Source organism: Taeniopygia guttata, chromosome 26 (assembly GCF_048771995.1).
Source record: "Taeniopygia guttata chromosome 26, bTaeGut7.mat, whole genome shotgun sequence".
In the NCBI taxonomy this organism is placed as follows: domain Eukaryota; kingdom Metazoa; phylum Chordata; class Aves; order Passeriformes; family Estrildidae; genus Taeniopygia; species Taeniopygia guttata.
Genome location: NC_133051.1, coordinates 4527831 through 4546624, shown reverse-complemented (window position 1 = coordinate 4546624; position 18794 = coordinate 4527831). Strand labels below are relative to the sequence as shown.

The following is an 18794-nucleotide window of genomic DNA, read 5'->3' as shown; positions in this document are numbered from 1 at the left end:
GGGCACTGCCTTTTGATGTCCCAACATTCCTGTGTCCTTTTCTTGCAGAGAGCTGTCACACAACCAAATCGAAGAGCTGCCCAGTTTCCACCGGTGCCAGCAGCTGGAGGAGCTGTGAGTATGGAGACGTCCTTGTTTGTGCTGTGCTCTGGGGAAAAGAGCTGCTTTGAGGAGAGGGGTGGTTCCCACACACAGAACTCCCTAAGCCCTGGGAAAGTTGGGCATTGAATCTCACTGTTTGGAGTGCAAACGGGCCAGAGCTCCATCTCTGCCCCTGTGCACATACAGAATAAAAATACATCCCCTGTGAACAAGAGCTTAATTCAGTCAGTTGCTGCTGGAGGTCCCAGACACTTCAAAGAGAAGCAGGATGTGACAGCACTGAATTCACTTCTCGAACTCCAGTCCCACTATGAGCTAATCAAGAATGGAGTTTATGTCCACCATAAATGCCTTCTGCTTCAAGGAGGGGCCTCATGCCATGGGCACAAAGCAGCTCTTACCCACCCTGCCAGGGCCAGACCTTCCTGAGAGAAGGGGGATTCTTTTCTCAGCTGTAGCTCTTGAACTGGGTCCTCTCCAGGCCCCCGGAGGAACTCCTGTTGCTCTGAGACAAAGTTATTCACATTCAGCTCAAAATGTCTGGAAATCTGGCTCTACACTAAAAATAGAACCCAAGTTCTTGGCCTTTTTGAGAAAAACGTTTTAAAAAAACAATTAAGATAGACTCCATTATTTTTTACAGAATTCTGCTTCCTGGAAGAACAGATGTATGGGAGCAGCATGCCCATTAAAAAACCCCACAGGAGAGGTTGTCCCTGCTCTCTGTAGCACCTCAGCCTGGATAGTCAGACCAGCTCATCCAGCCTCAGCAAACTGGATATTAGAACACTGTGAAACTACATGGAAATGAGAGTACACAGCCCCTGCTGCTTTTTATGGCAGCTGGGAGAGTACCCCCAGGAAAACATTTGAAAAAAATATAAAGTACACCAAAAAAGGACAAATGTTCAGAATTTCGAAGCTGTAGTTTCACACATTCTGCCTAAGTTCCTTCTTACAAAATTTGATAATATGCCAAATTCAGACCTAACATTAATATAGAATCACATTAAATCCCAGTTTCTGGCTAGTGAAGTCAAATAGATTATACCTATAAAAATATTAATATTGAATTAATATTAAATATTAAATTTTTTTTTATTAAGAGACCAAAATGAGTATTTGGTCCCTTAATCCCAAAGTTTTTGTCCTGTAAGCCCCACCCCCACCAAGCATCAGTATTCCTGATGGTCTGAAAACAGTCTGGTGGTGCCTGGTGGAACCTGGCCCACAAACAGCTCAGCTGTGCCCTCGCTGTGCTGTAACTGCTGGTGTGCAGACCTTTACCTGCACCACACAGGTGACCCCTCACAGCTAAACACCTCTAAATTATTTTTCTGAACCTTACTCCAATACCCCTTCTGCCCAAACTCCACCTCTTCCAATCAGTGAGACCCCCAAATCTGTGCCCAGATCTTCCAGTGGCTGCCAGGTGAAATCTTGGCTGGAGGTAGGGGCAATGCCAGCCTGGGGCACCACGGGGGCAGCTCAGGTGCCCACCTTTGGAACAGGAGCACATGGCCAAATACCAGCTGAGACACTACAGCCAGCACATGAGGGCCCTTGTGTGAGATGAGTCAAGATCATTTCTGACTCTAAAGGCAGCTTAGCAACCTGGGGAAAACCAGGGAGCTGCTGTAGGTGGAGCAGCAGGCAGTGGCTGTCTCCCCTTGCAGAAGGTCATAGATGGAGGGACACTTCTTCTGCAGGTCTGGGAATTCAGGATGGGCATTCTGCAGGAATCTTAGTAAGCATTCACCTCTGTTTCACACCAGGGAAAACAGAACTGAGGAACTGAACCTTTCCCACAAGGTGCATGGTTGGAGCATCCAGGATGTCTCTTGGGGATGTGGGGAGTGAGTAGGTCAGTCACAGAGTCTGTGTGAACTCTCACACTGCTCTTTCCCCTTCCCCAGGGGATAAAGGAGCTGGAAAGGAGATGTGGAGGGCTGAGGCACTTCATGTGCAGATGTGGACAGTGGGCTTTACATGACATCAAGATATTTCTTCATGGAACACTGAGATCCCTTCAGCCCTCAAACCTTCATCCTCAACAAGGCAAAAGGCAGCACCACATGGTCCTTCCTGAAGGGTCACAAAGAGCTGGTTGCTGATCACTGTCTCCAAGCTCTCAGCTTTTCCTCTGGAAAAAGCAGTTTGGAGGCACGGGGCAGAGCAGAGTGGGAAACCAGTGTGGATTTGGGGTTAACAGGGCATCTTTGGCCACTGCACATCAACAGTTCTTTACTGGATCATGATGGCATGAAAAGCAGAGGCTGTCTGAGCCCTGGAGCAGCCTGTAGGAGAGAATTGCTTTGACACTTTTGCTGCTCATCCTGTTTAACTCTTGGAATAAGAGTAGGTCTCCCAAGCACAGCAACTTCCACTGTAACAGTGCTGCACTGGGACAAAGATCTCCATAACTGCCCCCAGCTCTCTTCTCAAACCAGCTTCTGTTTTCCAGGGGTCTCCAGCACAACAAGATCCAGGAGATCAGAGCAGACACCTTTGTGCAGCTGATGGCCCTGCGCTCCATGCAAGTATTGGCTGCCAGGGACCAGGGGGGCATGCTGGGGAGGGGTCTGGGAGCCCAGATGGGCTGGGGGAAGCTCCCAGCCTGCTCTGTCACTGCTGGGAGGCTTTCCTGTGAGTCCCTCTTCCATTCCACCTCAGGAAAGAGGAGGGCACAAACCATGCTTTTGGCTTCCCCTGTGCCTGCAGACCCCCCTCCTTACCTGCCCCCTCGTGCCCACACCCCACACGCCCTCAGCACACTCTGCCAAGGCAGAGCCCACATCACAGACAGGCCTCCTGAGTGCCAGGAGGAGCTCAGGGCAGTACCTGAGTGTACTTCAGCTCCAGCATCCCTGTCCCACACAGGCTGGTCCTGGGCCATGCACCCCTGGAGCATCCCTGCAGAGCATCTCTTTGGTTTGGAAGCTCCTCCCTGTGGCACGTCTGCATTTACAACACCTGCCCCCAATTCAAGAGCTCGTGCTCCATGTCACAAGTGCACCCAAGCACTTCCCACACACACAGAGTCACCTGCCAAGTGCCTGGCACCTTGGAGAGCTGGCAAGGCCCTGAAGGGCACAACTGGCTCTGCGACATCTGGAAAGAGCCCTGACAGTCTTTGTTTGCTGTTCTGTCAGGAAGTGCACTAAATCACACCAAATCTGTTCCCATGGTGCAGCAATGTGAGTGCCATTTAATAGTTCTGGGATCCCGTGAGTGTCACAGACACCATGGTTACACCTGGGGTGGGACAGGTGACACTGCAGACACCCAGGGAAACGTGAGCATGCTGCCCCAGCCCAGGCACACACACAGGTGAGAAAGCTCTGGCAGCTTTGGGTACGTTCTGGTCCCTGTGGAAAGGATTCACCCCACTCAATGTCACACATCTGAGGAGCTATCTGCACTCCCTTAGAGCTGGAGAGATGAAAGCTGTCCTGTGGTCAGCCCTAGGACAAGAAATGTCTCCCAGTTTGCTGGTTTCCTCTGCACTGCTTACAGAGGGAGTGGAGCTCTCTCACTTGGATGGAGGCAGGGCTTATTGAGGGGACTCCATGAATCCAAAGCACCTGTGCATGGCAGGAGACATTCTAAAATCACCTTCCCCAGACCCCTGGCCCTATCTGCCCATGCTGCACCCAGCACTGTGACTGCACTGTGACTGATCTGGCACTAAGGCATGACCTATTTGGCACGTTGGCAAAAAAATTCCCAAATTTACAGAAATTAAACCAAAAAAGAACATTTTCCATTGATCTTTTCCCATGGGTTTCAGCAGAGGAGCTTCTGCAAGGCAAACTCTTGTGCCCTCCATTGGAAACCACCCATATACAGACCCAGACTTGTCTGTGGGGAGCTGCAATGGGACAGAAATTGCTGCTGACCAAGGGGCTACAGATCCCACATGTGCTCCCACCAGGGCCCTTGGCTAGGCCAGTGTCAGCAGCTTCACTGGCCTGCTCTGCCCTCTCCTTACTGCTGTGTCCTTGCCTTGCAGAGACCTGAGCTGGAATTGCATCCAGTTTATTCATCCAGAAGCCTTTGTGACCCTGCACTCCCTCACCAAGCTGTAAGTTGCAGGGATATTTCTTTCACAGTGGACGAGGGATGGGAGGTATCTGAGGACCTCAGACTGACTTCCTGGGCTACCAGAACACCTGGGATTTAGATGTTGGAAGATTGATGTGCTGGGGTGCATGTCTCAGCACTGATGTGGACACAACAAATCCCAAGTTTTCCTATTAATACTATTAATAAAGGGATGATGAAGTGCAGGAGGGGCCATCTTCAAGATGCTCTCATCCTGACCACTAAACCTCCATTTCCTGATGCTTCCATAGCCACCTTAGATGCCTTTAAGGAAGATCAGCATGATGGGCTGTTTCTGCAAGAGTCACTGCAGACCATCTGTGCTGGCTCTGGAGGGCTCCCAGCTCCCAGCCCCCTCTCTAAGCCTCTTGGGTATTTTATGGGCTGGGATCTGCATCATCCCTGACCTACAGTGCAGGGAGGGATGTGTGGGACACCTACATGCACAGCGAGGGAGATACCACCCAGAGCTTTCAGCATGGCCACTACCCCCAGCCCCTCACTTTCCCAGGGACTGCAGTGTTTATCTCCAGAGGCTCCTGGCCCCAGTGCAGCACCCAGCCCATTTCAGCATCACATCAAGGGAGCAACTGAGGCAGTGCCCTCTGCTTGGATGAGATACCACTGGCAGCAGAGCCCTGACCATGGTCTCCTTCTCTGCTTTCCCCTCACCAGGGACTTGACTGACAACCAGCTGGTCACGCTGCCCCTGGATGGTTTGGCTGGACTGACTCATCTGAAGCTCCAAGGCAACCCAGCTCTCTCTGAGCCCTTCACCAAGGAGAGCTTCCCCAAAATGAGGTACTTGGAGTGCTGCCTCTTTCACTCCTGGTATTCAGCACAGGCTGTATTTGCTCACAGCACTCAGCTCCTGCCCTCCTTGCCTGTCTCGTGCTTTCTCCACGCTTCCAGGCCCATGGGTTGAGGAAGATTCATCTGCTGCTAACACATCTCATCTTTAATATGTTCCATGGGAGAGCAGTGATGCGCTCCCAGGCCACCACCCCCACCCCAAACACACACACAAGTGGAAAGTGTGGAGCAGGCCCAGCTCAGGGCTCCTCTCAATGGAAAACATTCCCAGAAGCAGTCCTACCTAATGACATCCAGGTTTTCTTCCATAAACTCTGCTTGTGTGGCCATGTCTTGTCTGTTACGGATTAATGAGGAGCCTGAAGGAGTCAAACTGCTGAAGAAGAGGCTGCAAAAGGCTCAGAGCAGAGTGCTGTGCTGCTGGCTCAGACTTCCCTGACCCTCCCTGGCTCCTTGGTCTCAGTGTGGCACCTGCCTTCGGGTTTAGACACCCATGGTCCAGAGAACACAAATTCCTCCCAGATGAAGTCATCTCTTCCTTGGGTGTCCCAGGGAGTTGTCTTCAAGCCAAGAATGCATGAGCTGATGTTCCCACTCATCCAGGATGGGTTCCCAAAGCTGGAGCTTCCCCAGTTTACACAAAGGGCTGGGGTCACAGATCACTGGACCAACACAGGGCTTAAAGCTCAGGCATGAGGAGAAGTGTGGAGCTCTCCCTTCAGGCTGCCTCAGCAGTGGTGCCTGCAGGGCTCTCTCTGACTTTTTTTAACACATAGCTGGGACCAGCATGACTGGTTTCCAAATGACAGGGGATTCCAGAAGCTTTTGGAGGGTTTTCTACACCCAAGATCACAGAACAATAGAATGGTGTGGGTTGGACAGAAACATTAAAGCCCATCCCATTCAACCCCATGCCATGAGCAAGGACACCTTCCATTATCCCAGGTTGCTCCAAGCTCTGTCCAGCCTGGCCTTGGACACTTCCAAGGATGGGGCAGCCACAGCTTCTCTGGGCACCTGTGCCAGGGCCTCCCTGCCCTCACAGCAAAGAATTTTTTCCCAATATCCCATCTAACTCTCTCCTTTCCAATAGGAAATGATGATTCCTTGTCCTGTCCCTCCAGACCCTTGTCCAAAGTTCCTCCCCAGCTTTCTTCACAGAGCCACAGAATCAGAGAATCATTAATGTTGGAAAAGATCTCTGAGATCATTGAGACCAACCTGTGACCAATCCCCACCTTGTCGCCAGTCCAGAGCACTCAGTGCCACCTCCACTTTTTCCTTGAACACCTCCAGGGATGGGGACTCCACCACCTCCCTGGGCAGCCCCTTCCAATGTCTAACAAGCCTTTCCTTGAAGGAACTCCTCCTGATTCCAACATGAGTCTCCCCTGGCATAGTCTGAGGCCATTTCTCTCTCCCTGCTGCTTAGTGCCCTGGAGAAGAGACCAATCCCCTCCTTGCTACAATCGTCAGATGCAGGCAGTGATAAGGTCCCTGCTGGTATGGGAGAGCTTCCTTTTCACCAGGCTGAGCCCCCTCAGCCACTCTCTATATGATTTACTCTCCAGACTCTTCCCCAGCTCCATTTCCCTTTCCTGGACTGACTCTAGCCCCTCAATGTCTTCCTTGAAGTGAGGGGTCCAGAACTAGACACAGGACTCAAGCTGCACCCTCACAAGTGCCAAGCTCCTTTAGGCACTGGAAGGGGCTCTGAGGTCTCCCTGGAGCCTTCTCTACTCCAGGTGAACCCTCCCAGCTCTCTGGCTCCAGTGCAGAGGGGCTCCAGCCCTCGGAGCAGCTCCGAGGTCTCCTCTGGACCTGCTCTGAAGGGCAGTCCCTTGTGCAGGGTGGGTCAAGTTCAGCACTTCCAGGGTGTTTCTCCTCTAAATCAGTTCCAATGGCATCTCTTGGGCTGGTTTGCATTTGTACCAGAGAAACTGAGCCTGCAGCAGTGCTCCAGTGAACCATGCCAGGCAATGGATCCATTAACATTCCCTACATTTCAGGTACTGACATTAAGCAGCCTTATCCTTGGGGCATATGTCTGGAGGAGTCATCTGGGAGCAGTTCTTAGCCTTGCTGGGAGGATCTGCACCTCCCTACCACCTTTCAATAATAGGATCTAATTTGGAGCTTATAACAGGAAACGAGCTTGTATACAGAGTTTCCAGACCCTCCCGGGGCTCAGCCAGAAATGTTTGGGAACATAAAACAAAAGCATATTTTTAGACTATAGAGTTTTACCATATTTACTGATCTTGTCAGAGGTTCTTAATTGTCTGGAAAACCTGGGGTTCCTTTGCCTTCATCAGCAGTCTCCCTGACTTCCAGCAAAGCCAAAAATGCAGCTGCTGACAGACAGCCTGGTATTGCATCCAGATGATGCTCAGCTGCTGTTGAATTAACCTTGCAATACATGCTATAATTAGCAACTAACAATTCAACTTTCAAGTAGAAATCCGACATATTGAAGTAACTTGCTTCACTTGGGACACCTGAGAATTCCCTGCCTGAGCTGGGACTCCTGGAACTGGAGTTTCAACCACAAGCAAGGGGAGCTTGGCTCTAGGGAAACTTCTGCCTTTGAAGGAAGGAAAGGCTGCCTGGGAAAACATGGCCTTGGGGTAAAAACTGAATACTGTACATTGCATATTAGAGAGAGGGGCTAGTTTATTCTGAGGAGAACAGCAGAAGGGTTTTTAGGAGTGTGGTGGTTTAGGAATGGTATTCTCCAGTTTAGTATTCCTGCTAAAACCATGCACCACTGCTCCTCCCCAACTGGAGGCACAAAAGGCCAAGATCATGGGTTGAGATAAGAACAATTTACTGAAAACAGCAATGAGATAAGATACAAACAGTAACAGCAACAATATTAATAACAAAAAGTATAAGAAAAGAAAGTTATTTACATGGAAAGCCCCCAAAAACAAACAAATACCAGATGGCTCCCCCATCACATTTTCTGCTTTTGCCCTAGCCCCCAGCAATGAGTAAGATGGTCCAGCATAACCTCTGGTCCTGGCCATGTTCCCTCACACCTACTGCAAAAAATTAACCCTGTTCTGGCTGGAACCAGAACTCTCTGGGAACTTCAGAGCAGTTTCCAAACGTGGTGTTTGACAACATTCTATTGACTGGCAGTATCTTAAGCACCAAAAGTGATGCAGAGACACCATGGGCTGCCCTGGGTCCACACCCTGTCCTACATGGAGTCCTTCACCAAAGCAAAGTCCCTGTCGACTGCAACCATCACCATACAGAGCAGCTTTTGTCATGAGAGCAGCACAGGTACCAAAACTGGAACGATACAGAGAAGATCAGCATGGTTCCTGCACAGAAATTCATAGTGTTCCATATTTTTTTGACTCAGCTGGTTAGAGTACAGTGCCAATAGCACCAACATTGTGGATGTGATCTCTGCAGGGCCCATTCAATTCAGAGCTGGACATGATGATCCTTGTGGCTCCCTTCCAACCCAGAATATTTGGTGACTGTATAGATGAGTTTCATCTTTGAACAACTGAAGGAACTAAGCAAAAAGTGCAAAGCAATGGAGAGTCAGGTCATGGAGGGGACACACCTTAAAGTTCTGCTTTCCTTTGTGCAGAGTCCTGGAGGTGCCCTACGCCTACCAGTGCTGTGCCTACGGGAGCTGCAGCAGCTTCTTCAGGGTGTCCAGCCAGTGGGAGGCAGAAGACATGGCCCCTGAGGAGGAGGATCCCCACAAGAGGACCTTGGAATTGTTCCCAGGTCACGCTGATAACCACTGTGAGTAAACAGCCCCGGGCAGGGCTGCGAGCTGGGGTGCAATCCTGCATCTGCAGGAGTGGTGCCACTGTCAGAGGTGGCACCTGCCTCAGGGAGGGCAGGCTGAGCCTTCTTCAACACAGGTGGCCCATTGCTTTGAACAGGCTTCCTTTGGTAACCCTGTGTGGGAGAAAGAGTGGACCTGGCACATCCAAACCTTCACAATGGAACCAAAGGGCCTGGCAGCCCTGCACAACTTGGGCATGATTGTCAATTCGGCCTCGCTGGCTATGGAGGGAGACTGCTCAAGGCACTGGAAGGGGGCTGAGGCTACCTGGGTTTGGTCATTAGACTTCTGGGCAATGTGGAGCCTTTGGCAGGACATCAGTCTTTGTTCTTATATTATCTAGAGGAAGGACCCTGGGATTATTCTGAGTAAGAGAATGAACTCAAAGACCTGGAATATCCCTCTGACTGGAGGTAGAGAGAGCTCTGTGTGTGTTACTTTTGTGAACACCCTGGATGTTACAGAGAGGTCAGGGTTAGGTGTGACAACAGAACATGTGTGGGGAACTCAGCACAGGAACTGGCCAGGGCAGGGAAGGAGAAGCTCCATGTTCAAGCAGCACTTTCTGTCCAAGAGTCTATTTATTCTGTGCTCCAAAGTGAAGCTCTGCACAGACTGCATGAGGCCAGTTCCAGGAGGCCAGCAGAGTGCAAGGCACCACTGCACTCCCAGCCCCACAGCATAGCAGCAGCTCCAGCACAAGGCTGGTGTGCTCCCTCTGCAAGAGAATCTCAGAATAACATTAAAAAAAAAAAAAAAAAAAAAAGCATGAACCCCTTTCCTTCCTCTGTAACTGCCAGAGACTGCAAACAACATTTCAGAACACAGCCTGGATGTTGCTTCTATTTATATATTTGTGTAAATACAGTGCACTTCCGAGGCCTGAGACATCCTGTAGGCAAATCCACATGGTAGATGGGGAGAGGGCTGTGCCCCTGGACTCACCTGGACACAGCAGCACTGAGCATCCAGCCCCAGCCTGGGGCCCTGCTGTCCTCCCACACCCTGAGCAGGCAGGACTGGATCTGGAGGCAGATTCAGACCCAGAGCTGCTGGACACTGTGTTATGGGCAGGATGACCAAGACCCTTTGTGAAACAGCCAGCAAGTGACCCACAAGCCCTGCTCCTCCTCCTGTGCTGATCCTTCCGAAGAATAACCTTTAGACATGGGAAGAGTCCAGCCAGAGGGTAGCAAATGTGATTCCTACTGGCATCATGTGGCTGCAGGAAGCATGGTAGACTTGGTGGTAACACTGGCCAGACAGCAGAGAGGAGTCATGTTACAGTCACTGCTGCAGGATTTTATTCTGAGCCGGGTCACTTTTTCCATCATTAATGCAGCCCATACTGTAGCAGTCCTGGTGGAGATAGTTGTGGAGTTTGCCCAGCAAATTATGGCATTTGTGGAAAGATCTAGTTTGTGACAAGGGGCCTCAGACCTGCTTTTGCTTGGTACCAAAGTCTTTGATGTCTCAAAGGATGCTCTCACCTGGCCCTGTCAGCAGACCAAAACCTAGCCCAGGGTCCCAGGCCTCCAGGCCAGTCCCAGCACCACGAGGGGAATGCTGACTGATTCTAAGACCAAATGAGGCTATTTGTAGCTCATAAAGGTTCCCATTTTCAGATGTTAAAGCACTGGACCTGTTGTGAAATATCAAAGCACAGAGGTGCAAATATGAAATGCACAGGAACATCATTCCTTATGATGGACAGCTTTTGCAGATGAGTCTCCAGACCTACAGCAACAGGGTCTGCTCCTGATGATATGGGGTTGGTGATATTGCTGTCTTATTTCATTAATCATGGCTTTATTTCTGTTCTCTGTGCTTCCTTTCTGATGGCCACTGCTGGTATTTAGCTGGGTTATATGAACTTTGTAACACTTTCTCATTAAAGAGGAAAAAAGCTCCCAAACATTCCTTTCATGCAAGAGGGAAAGTGGTCTGCTGAAGAGAAAATACCTCAGGGCTGTGTTGCAGCAGGCCCAGCCAGGCTTGTCAGGGCACTTGGATGCTGTGGGAGAACTTGTGAGAGGCACAGGGAACACTTCCAGACAGCTCTGTCCTCTCAGCCTTGTGCATTGCTTCCAGTCCTTCCCACACGAGTCCCCAGAACCTCAGGCTGGGTAATGAAAAGCAGCTTGTCCCAGGCAGCCATGTAGGGACAAGAAATGGCCCCCAGTGGCCAGCCCTGCCCTACAGCCTCTCCTGTCCCACACCCAGCACCCATCCAGAAGCCAAGCCCAGCCCCAAGGGACCACCAGAGCACAGAGATGCCACAGACCCCAGGGCTAGATCAGCTCTTCCCTATCCCCCAGGGCCCTGGGTGCCTGGGAACCCCCCAGCCCACCTGAGGATGTCCATTTTCATCTGAGTAACAGCCACCTGAGGCCCAAACTAGTGTGGTCAGTGCACATCTCATCATTCTGTCACCTTGTCAAAATGGATATTTAAGGTCTCACTTCCAACACTTTCAATGTTTGGGATATTATGGAATTCTAGAATGGTTTGGGGTTTGAAAGAACCTTGAAGCTCTTCTCGTTGCCCCCCTGCCATGGCAGGGACACCTTCCACTATCCTAGGTGGTCCCAAGCCCCATCCAGACTGGCCTTGAGCACTTCCAGGGATGGGGCAGCCACAGCTTCTCTCCAGCCCTCTTGGCACCCCTTTAGACACTGGAAGGGTCTCTAAATCCTGGGGCCTTCTCTTCTCCAGGCTGGGCAATCCCAACTGCCTCAGCCTCTTGGATTGCAACTGGCAGTGTTTAGCACACACCCCCTGCCCCAAGTCTGTCCCCTGTGGCTGAACAGGAACCCAGAGATGGCTCAGGGACCTGTCACCAAGACAGCCCCCAGCAGTCCCCAGCAGCTCCCAACAGTGCTGCAGAGGAGGGCAGGAGAAGTGTCCTGGAGCACTTCCCTCACCACCCCAGCAGCTCCCGTTGGGAGCTCTGGTTTGAGGACAGAAAGGGATGAATTCACTTACGAGCGGTTGTTTGCAATGATGGAACAAAGCTGTGGGAAGTGAGAAGGGAGCCCATGTGCATGGATATCCTGGGCAGTGGGACACTGCTTCCCCAGCCCAGCACCTCCAGCAGCATGTGAAGTTACTAATAAACTTCTGCAACCACCTGGCAAACCCTGCAGGGCCCTTAGAGATACACTTCTACTTCTGTCATTCAAGAAAGCTCCTCCAGACCCCAAACAGGATCTGCCCAGACCTCTTGCAGCCACCCTCACACCGAGGAGGGAGCAGGTCCCTGCAAACCCAGGGACTGCCCTGGCTGAGACAGTCAGGACTGAGCAGGGAATGAGCAGACAGCACTAAGGGGGAAAAGCATTCAGCCCAGCGTTTTCTGTTCTATCCCTTCCCCAGCAATTCTGCTCCTCTTCCTCTCACTTGACTTTTGGTGCAGGCAGCTCCTTTCTCATGGAAAGGCCACTACTGCCAAAGCGGGTTTTTCCCATAAGACCTCAGAAAGTGGAGGCACCTCAGAAAAATTCAAATAAATAACAGCTTCTTCAAAATCAATGCAGCCTGCCTTGCCAGGATACAACAGCCATTTTCCTTCCTTCACAGTTGCCAGGCTGGAGAGGGACTGGGTTCTAGCAGAGAGAGGTGCATTTTTCACTTTGAATCCCACTGTGCTGACTAAGGATTGCTTTGTAATTCCCAGCAGGCTCAGTAGTCCAGGCAAAACAAAAAATCATCCTTCACTTCAGGAAAATGTTTAACCTGGGCTTAAAACCAGGCTTTGAGGAGAAAATGGATAGCACAGGTTATACTTTCCCAAGGGTTGGGTCTCAGCAGAGCACAGAAAGAGAAAGACTGTGTCTGTTTTATTTGGGTATCGTGACTGCACATCACAGCCTCCGCACTGTGGCTGGAAAAGACACTGGAGATTTATAAGACTATAAAACACAAGGATGAAATATTTTTCCATCCCACTGTGAGGGTTTCCTTGCCAGGCTCCAAAGCAGCAGCAATATTTCAATTCTTACATAGACAGATTTTAAAAATTACCTTTTTTTGCAAAGCTCCCGAAGCTGAGAAAGTCATGAAGCTTGTCAGGAGGCACTAAAGATAGCAAGTTATTTGTTATCATCCTTTAATCAAATAATCCCAGTCACATTTTCAAACACAGGCAGGGAGCACAGCTCATGAGAGGCACCACTTCTAAACAGATTAGACACATAAATCTCACTCAGGTCAGCCTTATCTTCAGCACTGTGGAAATTTGCCTTCCTGGCCGGTGTCTAAGCTGCGAGGTGCACACCTGGGCTCCAGCATCAGTCCATTCATCCAAGAGAGTTCATCCCACAGCCACAGATCCAGCTCTCTGGCTACCAGGCTGTAGCAAGAACAAAACCACATCCTTTCCCTTTCCTCCCACTGGCAGAAAACCCTTGCAAGATCTCCCCTGGGAGCTGAAGGCTGTGCTGGTGCCACGGGTGGTAACGGGCCAGCAGGACAGCAGCGGTCCTCACCGTGTCCCAGTGCTGTCAGCCAGCAGGACTTTGGGAACAGGAACTAGGAACAAAGCAGAAAAACACTTTGTGGATTAGGCTGAGAGGATGCTACTCACCCTGTGACAGCCTACACTGAAAACACAGCTGAGAGCTCAGCCCCATTCCCTTCCAGCAGCTCCTTCTTCAGCCAGGGGCTCTCTGCCTGACCCTCAGCAAGCCCCAGCCTGGCTCAGGGTGCAGCTGCCAGCATGACAGAGGTGCTGGTGCAGGGCTGGGCTCTGCAGCCTGCCTGCACAAACCCCATGGCTGCAGAATCTGCAGCCACAGGCAGCCAGTCTGCAAATCCCTCAGCAAATCCTGGGAACATCCACAATTAAAAACAGGGCACCACAGTCCCAAGATTTCACAGGGCATAAAATAACGCCATAAATGTTGTGTTCCCTTGTCTCTTTGCTGTGGAACTGTTTGGTGGTGGTTGCTGCTGACAAAAAATTTGTGCTGCAAGAAGAGTCTGATGGTTCCCTCTGAACAAAGCCCCAAAATCCCTGTTGATGAACAAACATTGGACAAGGCCGGCCCAGAAAGCTCCCATGGAGAAGCTGCATTTGAAGGCTTTGTGTTCTGTAACCACACAGGCTGGAGTATTTCGTTACTTTTAATAAAGAGTGCTGGGAGGAGGGAACTGCAGTCACACAGCTCTGGGATCTGGGGCTCTCACACTTCAAATGTTGGGAGGAACCTAAAAACAGAGGGGTTGGCTGCACTGCAACCCACTAGCATTTACAAGATCTTCTCCCTCTACAGCAGTGTCTGCAGGGGACAAAGTGTACACCAGCAGCTACTTTGAACTGGCTGGGAAGGTCTGTGTGGAGGACAGGCAGCAGGAAAAGCTCCTGGCCCAGTTAGCTCTGATGGTTCTGCTTGTCCTTATCTGAGCACCACTTCTTGTTCTTTCCTCCCCAGATGACCTAGATGCAGATGATCTTCAGCTGGACCTTGAGGAATCGAAGCTGCACCCCACTATTCAGTGCACACCGAGCCCCGGTGAGCAGCCAGGGAAACCCTTTGAGCAGAGTTGGGATCCTTTGAGCTTCTCTCAATCCCCAGGATCCCCCACAACCCTTCAGATCAGAAGTTTGATGGGTTGGGCTTAGGCCAGATGGGGGAGAGGTGAAGAGTCTCCTTCTCCCCGCTGGATGTAGCTGCCCCCTGGGAGGGTTGGCCCAGGTCAGGATAAGCCTGACCAGGAACCCCAGGTACCACCAGCTCCTCCAACCTGCTGCACTCACACCTGGCTCTCCCATTTCCCTGCATCACTTACACTTGGCTTTGCCTCAGTCAGCCTGGAATATTGCACGGCAGGGCCTTGTCCCCGGTGTCCTGATCATACCTTTGGCACTGCAAACTGCAGGGATACTTTGCTCTGTTTCCTGAGGAAGGGAGAGCAGGGAGGCACTGGACGGCACATGCTGGTTGGGGCTCGAGGAATTTGCCTTCTGATTTTGTCCCTGTTCACAGCTCAATGGGCTCCTACACAAGCACACCTGGAGGCTGGAAAGGTCTGGTTCCAGCCAGCCTCTTGTGGGACACTGGCAAGGACAGACTTTTTACCAGTTGTTCCACTGAGTTTGTTGAAAAAGGAATAAGATTTCAGCTGAGGGCATGTCCTGCTGCCTGGCACTCTGAGCTTCACCTCCTTTGAGATTAAAACTATTTTTCCATTTCCTCTAATTTTGTTTGCTCTCTACCACCTAACACTTCTACCACCCTGGTTTTGTTTTTGCTGCACCACTCACTGAAACACTCCAATCCTTCCCAGAAGCAATTTTATGCCATTGCCCACTCTCTCTTTCCCACTTTTTTCTTCAGTGAACAACTTCCAGACCAGTCCTCTTTTTGCCCTTCCATGACCTTCCCTTATTCACTCCCCCATCCATCTACTTCTATTCTTTCTTTCTCCTGACATCCTTCCATGTTCTGCCTGCCCAGACCCCTCTGTCCCTTCCCTGCCACACCAGCTCCCTCCCTCTCTCCCTCATGCCAAGACACTTCACCTCATGGTGCTCATCCCCACTCATGCAGAAACAGACATCTCCTAGCCAAGGTCTCGAGTGTACAGAGAGAGGCTGGCCATGCCAGAGCAGGCTGCAGCATCCTGGCAGATCTCCACACCACCAGCTCCCAGGGGGAACGTGAGAAGGAGCAGGTAAAGGCAGAGGGGCCCAAATGCCAGGCTGACTCCAGGAGTGCTGGTCAGTCTGGAGTCACGACCTTTTTTACATTTTAGGAGCACTGATCAGTTTGTTTCTTACGTTTCATTTTGACCTCTCCCTGCACCTTTTTCCCACCCTAGGTAAGATCTGAGAGGATGCCAGAGGCACTCCAGTGTGGGGTCAGGAGCACAGGGAAGAGCCAAGAGGCAGCTGCAGAAAAGGGTGGACAATGTCATATTTTCTTTGCCAGCCCAAGGCACTCATGTGTCCGATGGGGCCAGGAGAGGGCTGAGACTTGGCCACCACTCAGAGCAGCACCACTGGAGAGAAGCAGTGCCTGCTGGGTGTAACTTTGGGGTTTCTCTTCCAGGTCCCTTCAAGCCCTGTGATCACCTGTTTGAGAGCTGGATCATCCGCCTGGGAGTCTGGGTCATCGTTCTGGTCTCGGTGCTCTGCAATGGGCTGGTCATCCTGGCTGTCTTTGCTTCCCCCAGCTACCTCTCCCCGGTGAAGTTCCTCGTGGGCTCCATCGCTGGGGCCAACATGCTGACGGGCATCTCCTGCAGCATGCTGGCCCTGGTGGACACCCTCACCTACGGCCACTTTGCCCGCTATGGCGCCAGATGGGAGACGGGCGCGGGCTGCAGGGTGACAGGGTTCCTGTCCGTGCTGGCCTCCCAGGCTGCCATCTTCCTGCTGACCCTGGCTGCCGTGCAGTGCAGCCTCTCAGCCTCCTGCGTGCGGGGATATGGCAAGTCCCCGTCCCTGGGCAAGGTCAAGGCTGCTGCCTGTTGCTGCCTGTTGTTGTCCTCCGTGGCTGCCGTTCTGCCTCTCTTCTCCATTGGGGAATATGGAGCATCCCCTCTCTGCCTCCCATACCCCATCCCAGAGGGGAAACCCACCACCCTGGGCTTCACCGTGGCCTTGGTGATGACAAACATGCTCTGCTTCCTGACCATCACCGGCACCTACATCCGACTCTACTGCAACCTGCTGAAAGGGGAGTTCAGCGCTGTCTGGGACTGCGCCATGGTCAAGCATGTGGCCTGGCTGATCTTCACCAACTGCCTCCTCTACTGCCCAGTGGCCTTCCTCACCTTCTCCTCCACCCTCAATCTCTTCCTTATCACCCCAGAGGTCATCAAATCCGTCCTCCTTGTGGTCCTGCCCCTGCCCGCCTGCCTCAACCCCTTGCTCTACCTGCTCTTCAACCCCCACTTCAGAGATGACTTCCGCCTGCTGAGGCAGAAAGGGCAGGACAAGAGCAGCTTCCCCCAGTCCTGCAGGGCTGATGACATGGAGAAAAGCTCTTATGACTCCACCCAGGCTCTGGTGAACTTCTCCGACATCGACCACATGTGTGAGACACCTGATTCCCTGGGAGTGCACCCCATCCTTGACAGCTACAGCTTCCCCTCCATGGCACTCATCCCCTGTCAGCAAAGGGTGGGCACCAGGGGCAAGGAGAGGGGTTGCTCTGAGCATTGTCCCTGCCTCAATGACAGTGAGGTGCTGATAACTTCAGAGAGCAGGGATCTGTCTGGCAGCAGCCTCAGGATAACCTTCTTCCCCTCCCCAACCACGCCGCCCTACACATCTCACTTATAAACCTCCTCGGAGCAGCCGTGGGAGCGGCCCCACAGCACACACCGAGGGCCAACAGCAGTGCCAAGGGGCCAGCAAGGTGACACAAACGGCTCCCTGAGAAGCACCAGCATGACCTGTCTACCCTCATCCCCATCATACCTGCCTGGGCAACAGGCACCACTCTGCCAGCTGCCCCTGGCCTAGAAGGGCTCTGACTGAGCTCCAGACACTCAGGGCTGGCCATGGGAGGAGACAATCCCTGTGTGAGTCTCACTTCTGCCAGGAACTGCCTAGGAGTGAGCCCCACTGGCTCAGGAAGTAGGTCAGGGAAACCTCCTCCTGCTCACCCTGCAGCATCACCAGCCAGGAGGAGCCTGCAGCGAAGCCAAGCTTGTCTTCTCAAGGCAGAGACCTCTTGGCCAAAGCCATGTCTCTGTGGCAACCCCTGGAAATGGCCAACTGCGATGTGGCCACCCACAGGAACCCCAGGCCTTGTCCTCTAGGGCTCTCTGCAGGTCCCACACACCCCTGGAAATAGGCTGGTGCCTGTCTCACACCACCAAAAGCAGCGTATCCATGTGTACACCTACTCTGGGAATTCCCATTCATTCACTGGAAGCCTCATGGGTTGGACACCACCCTCACTACCAGCCAAGACCAGGATCTGGGGATGCTCAGTTTTTCAATCTGACCCGTAGTGTCTCAGAATGGGTCTCTGAAACCCACAGCAGCCAAATCCAAACAGTTCCCAGAAAAACCCATGTGTTCTGTCTGAGGTCACCCAGCAGCACCGAGCCAAGGCACCCAAGGGCACACCGGGCCCCCTCCAGCCCCTCTTCAAACAGCACAGCACACCTGGACACACTCCTGTCTGTAGCCACCTGGCTCCTGGCCAGACATTGTGAAAATGGGATCTGGCTGCTGCCTCATTGCCCCCAAACCTCGCTCCTGGAAGAGGCTCTTGGTTCTGGGAACATGTCCCACGTACAGAGTAGACATTCTGGGGACTGCATGTGTCTTCTCCTGTTTTAAGGGCAGGCAGCTGGTGTAGAAAGAGTAAACAGCAATCAACATTGTGGGATGGTGGCATAAGAAGGACACAGGCCACTGGGAATAGCCTCAAATCCACTCCCTGCAGCTCAGGGATCTCCCAAATCCATTGACTCCATCACAAACCCACCCAGTGCCACCCAGTGCAGCAGGGAGCCCTGCGCTCAGAGCTCAGGCCCTGGGCAAAGCTTTGGTTCTGCTGACGTTACTGCAGCTGTTTGTCACTCATTTTCATGAGATAATAAATGAGCCCTGTTGCTGACCAGTGCCTGGTTTCTGTCTTCTTTCACGTGAGGAGCACTTTGGTGGTTCTCTTGGCAGCTGCTGTACCTTGGGTGTTGTCTACATTGCCCAAGTGAGAGCTGGAAAATTGTGTTGTGTCCACGTGAGTTGACACCACTCTCCCCACCCCTGCTCTCAGGAGGGAAGAGCCAAATCACCCTTTATGCAGCAGAATTGTGGCACCAGGTGCCTCTCCAGGACCTGTGGACCAGACTCCTGTGAGCTGTACCCTGTGATCTCCTGCTCAGGGGTTTGTTTGTGACCAGGACAGAGTCTGTGGCATCAAAGTGTAAAGACATCATATAAGAGAGTCTCCCCTGCAAAGCCAGACTCACCAGACACAACCTGGCTCTGCTT

General features: G+C 52.0%; 1 protein-coding gene and 1 non-coding gene across 2 annotated transcripts in view; both read left to right on the top strand.

Annotated features, from left to right (window-relative positions):
* The window catches only part of LGR6 (leucine rich repeat containing G protein-coupled receptor 6), a 153483-nt gene extending 135063 nt beyond the window's left edge, over window positions 1-18420 (top strand). Inside the window, exons 12-18 of the mRNA XM_041721290.2 lie at window positions 49-114; window positions 2567-2638; window positions 4115-4186; window positions 4882-5007; window positions 8630-8790; window positions 14269-14349; window positions 15889-18420. Coding sequence (XP_041577224.2) covers window positions 49-114; window positions 2567-2638; window positions 4115-4186; window positions 4882-5007; window positions 8630-8790; window positions 14269-14349; window positions 15889-17126 — 1816 coding nt within the window. The 3' untranslated portion in view covers window positions 17127-18420. The remainder of the gene's footprint in view (window positions 1-48; window positions 115-2566; window positions 2639-4114; window positions 4187-4881; window positions 5008-8629; window positions 8791-14268; window positions 14350-15888) is intronic.
* LOC115490604 (U6 spliceosomal RNA) lies at window positions 8293-8383 on the top strand. The gene has a single exon (XR_003956688.4). It is a non-coding gene; the product is annotated as a U6 spliceosomal RNA (small nuclear RNA).
* Window positions 18421-18794: the final 374 nt, after the last annotated feature.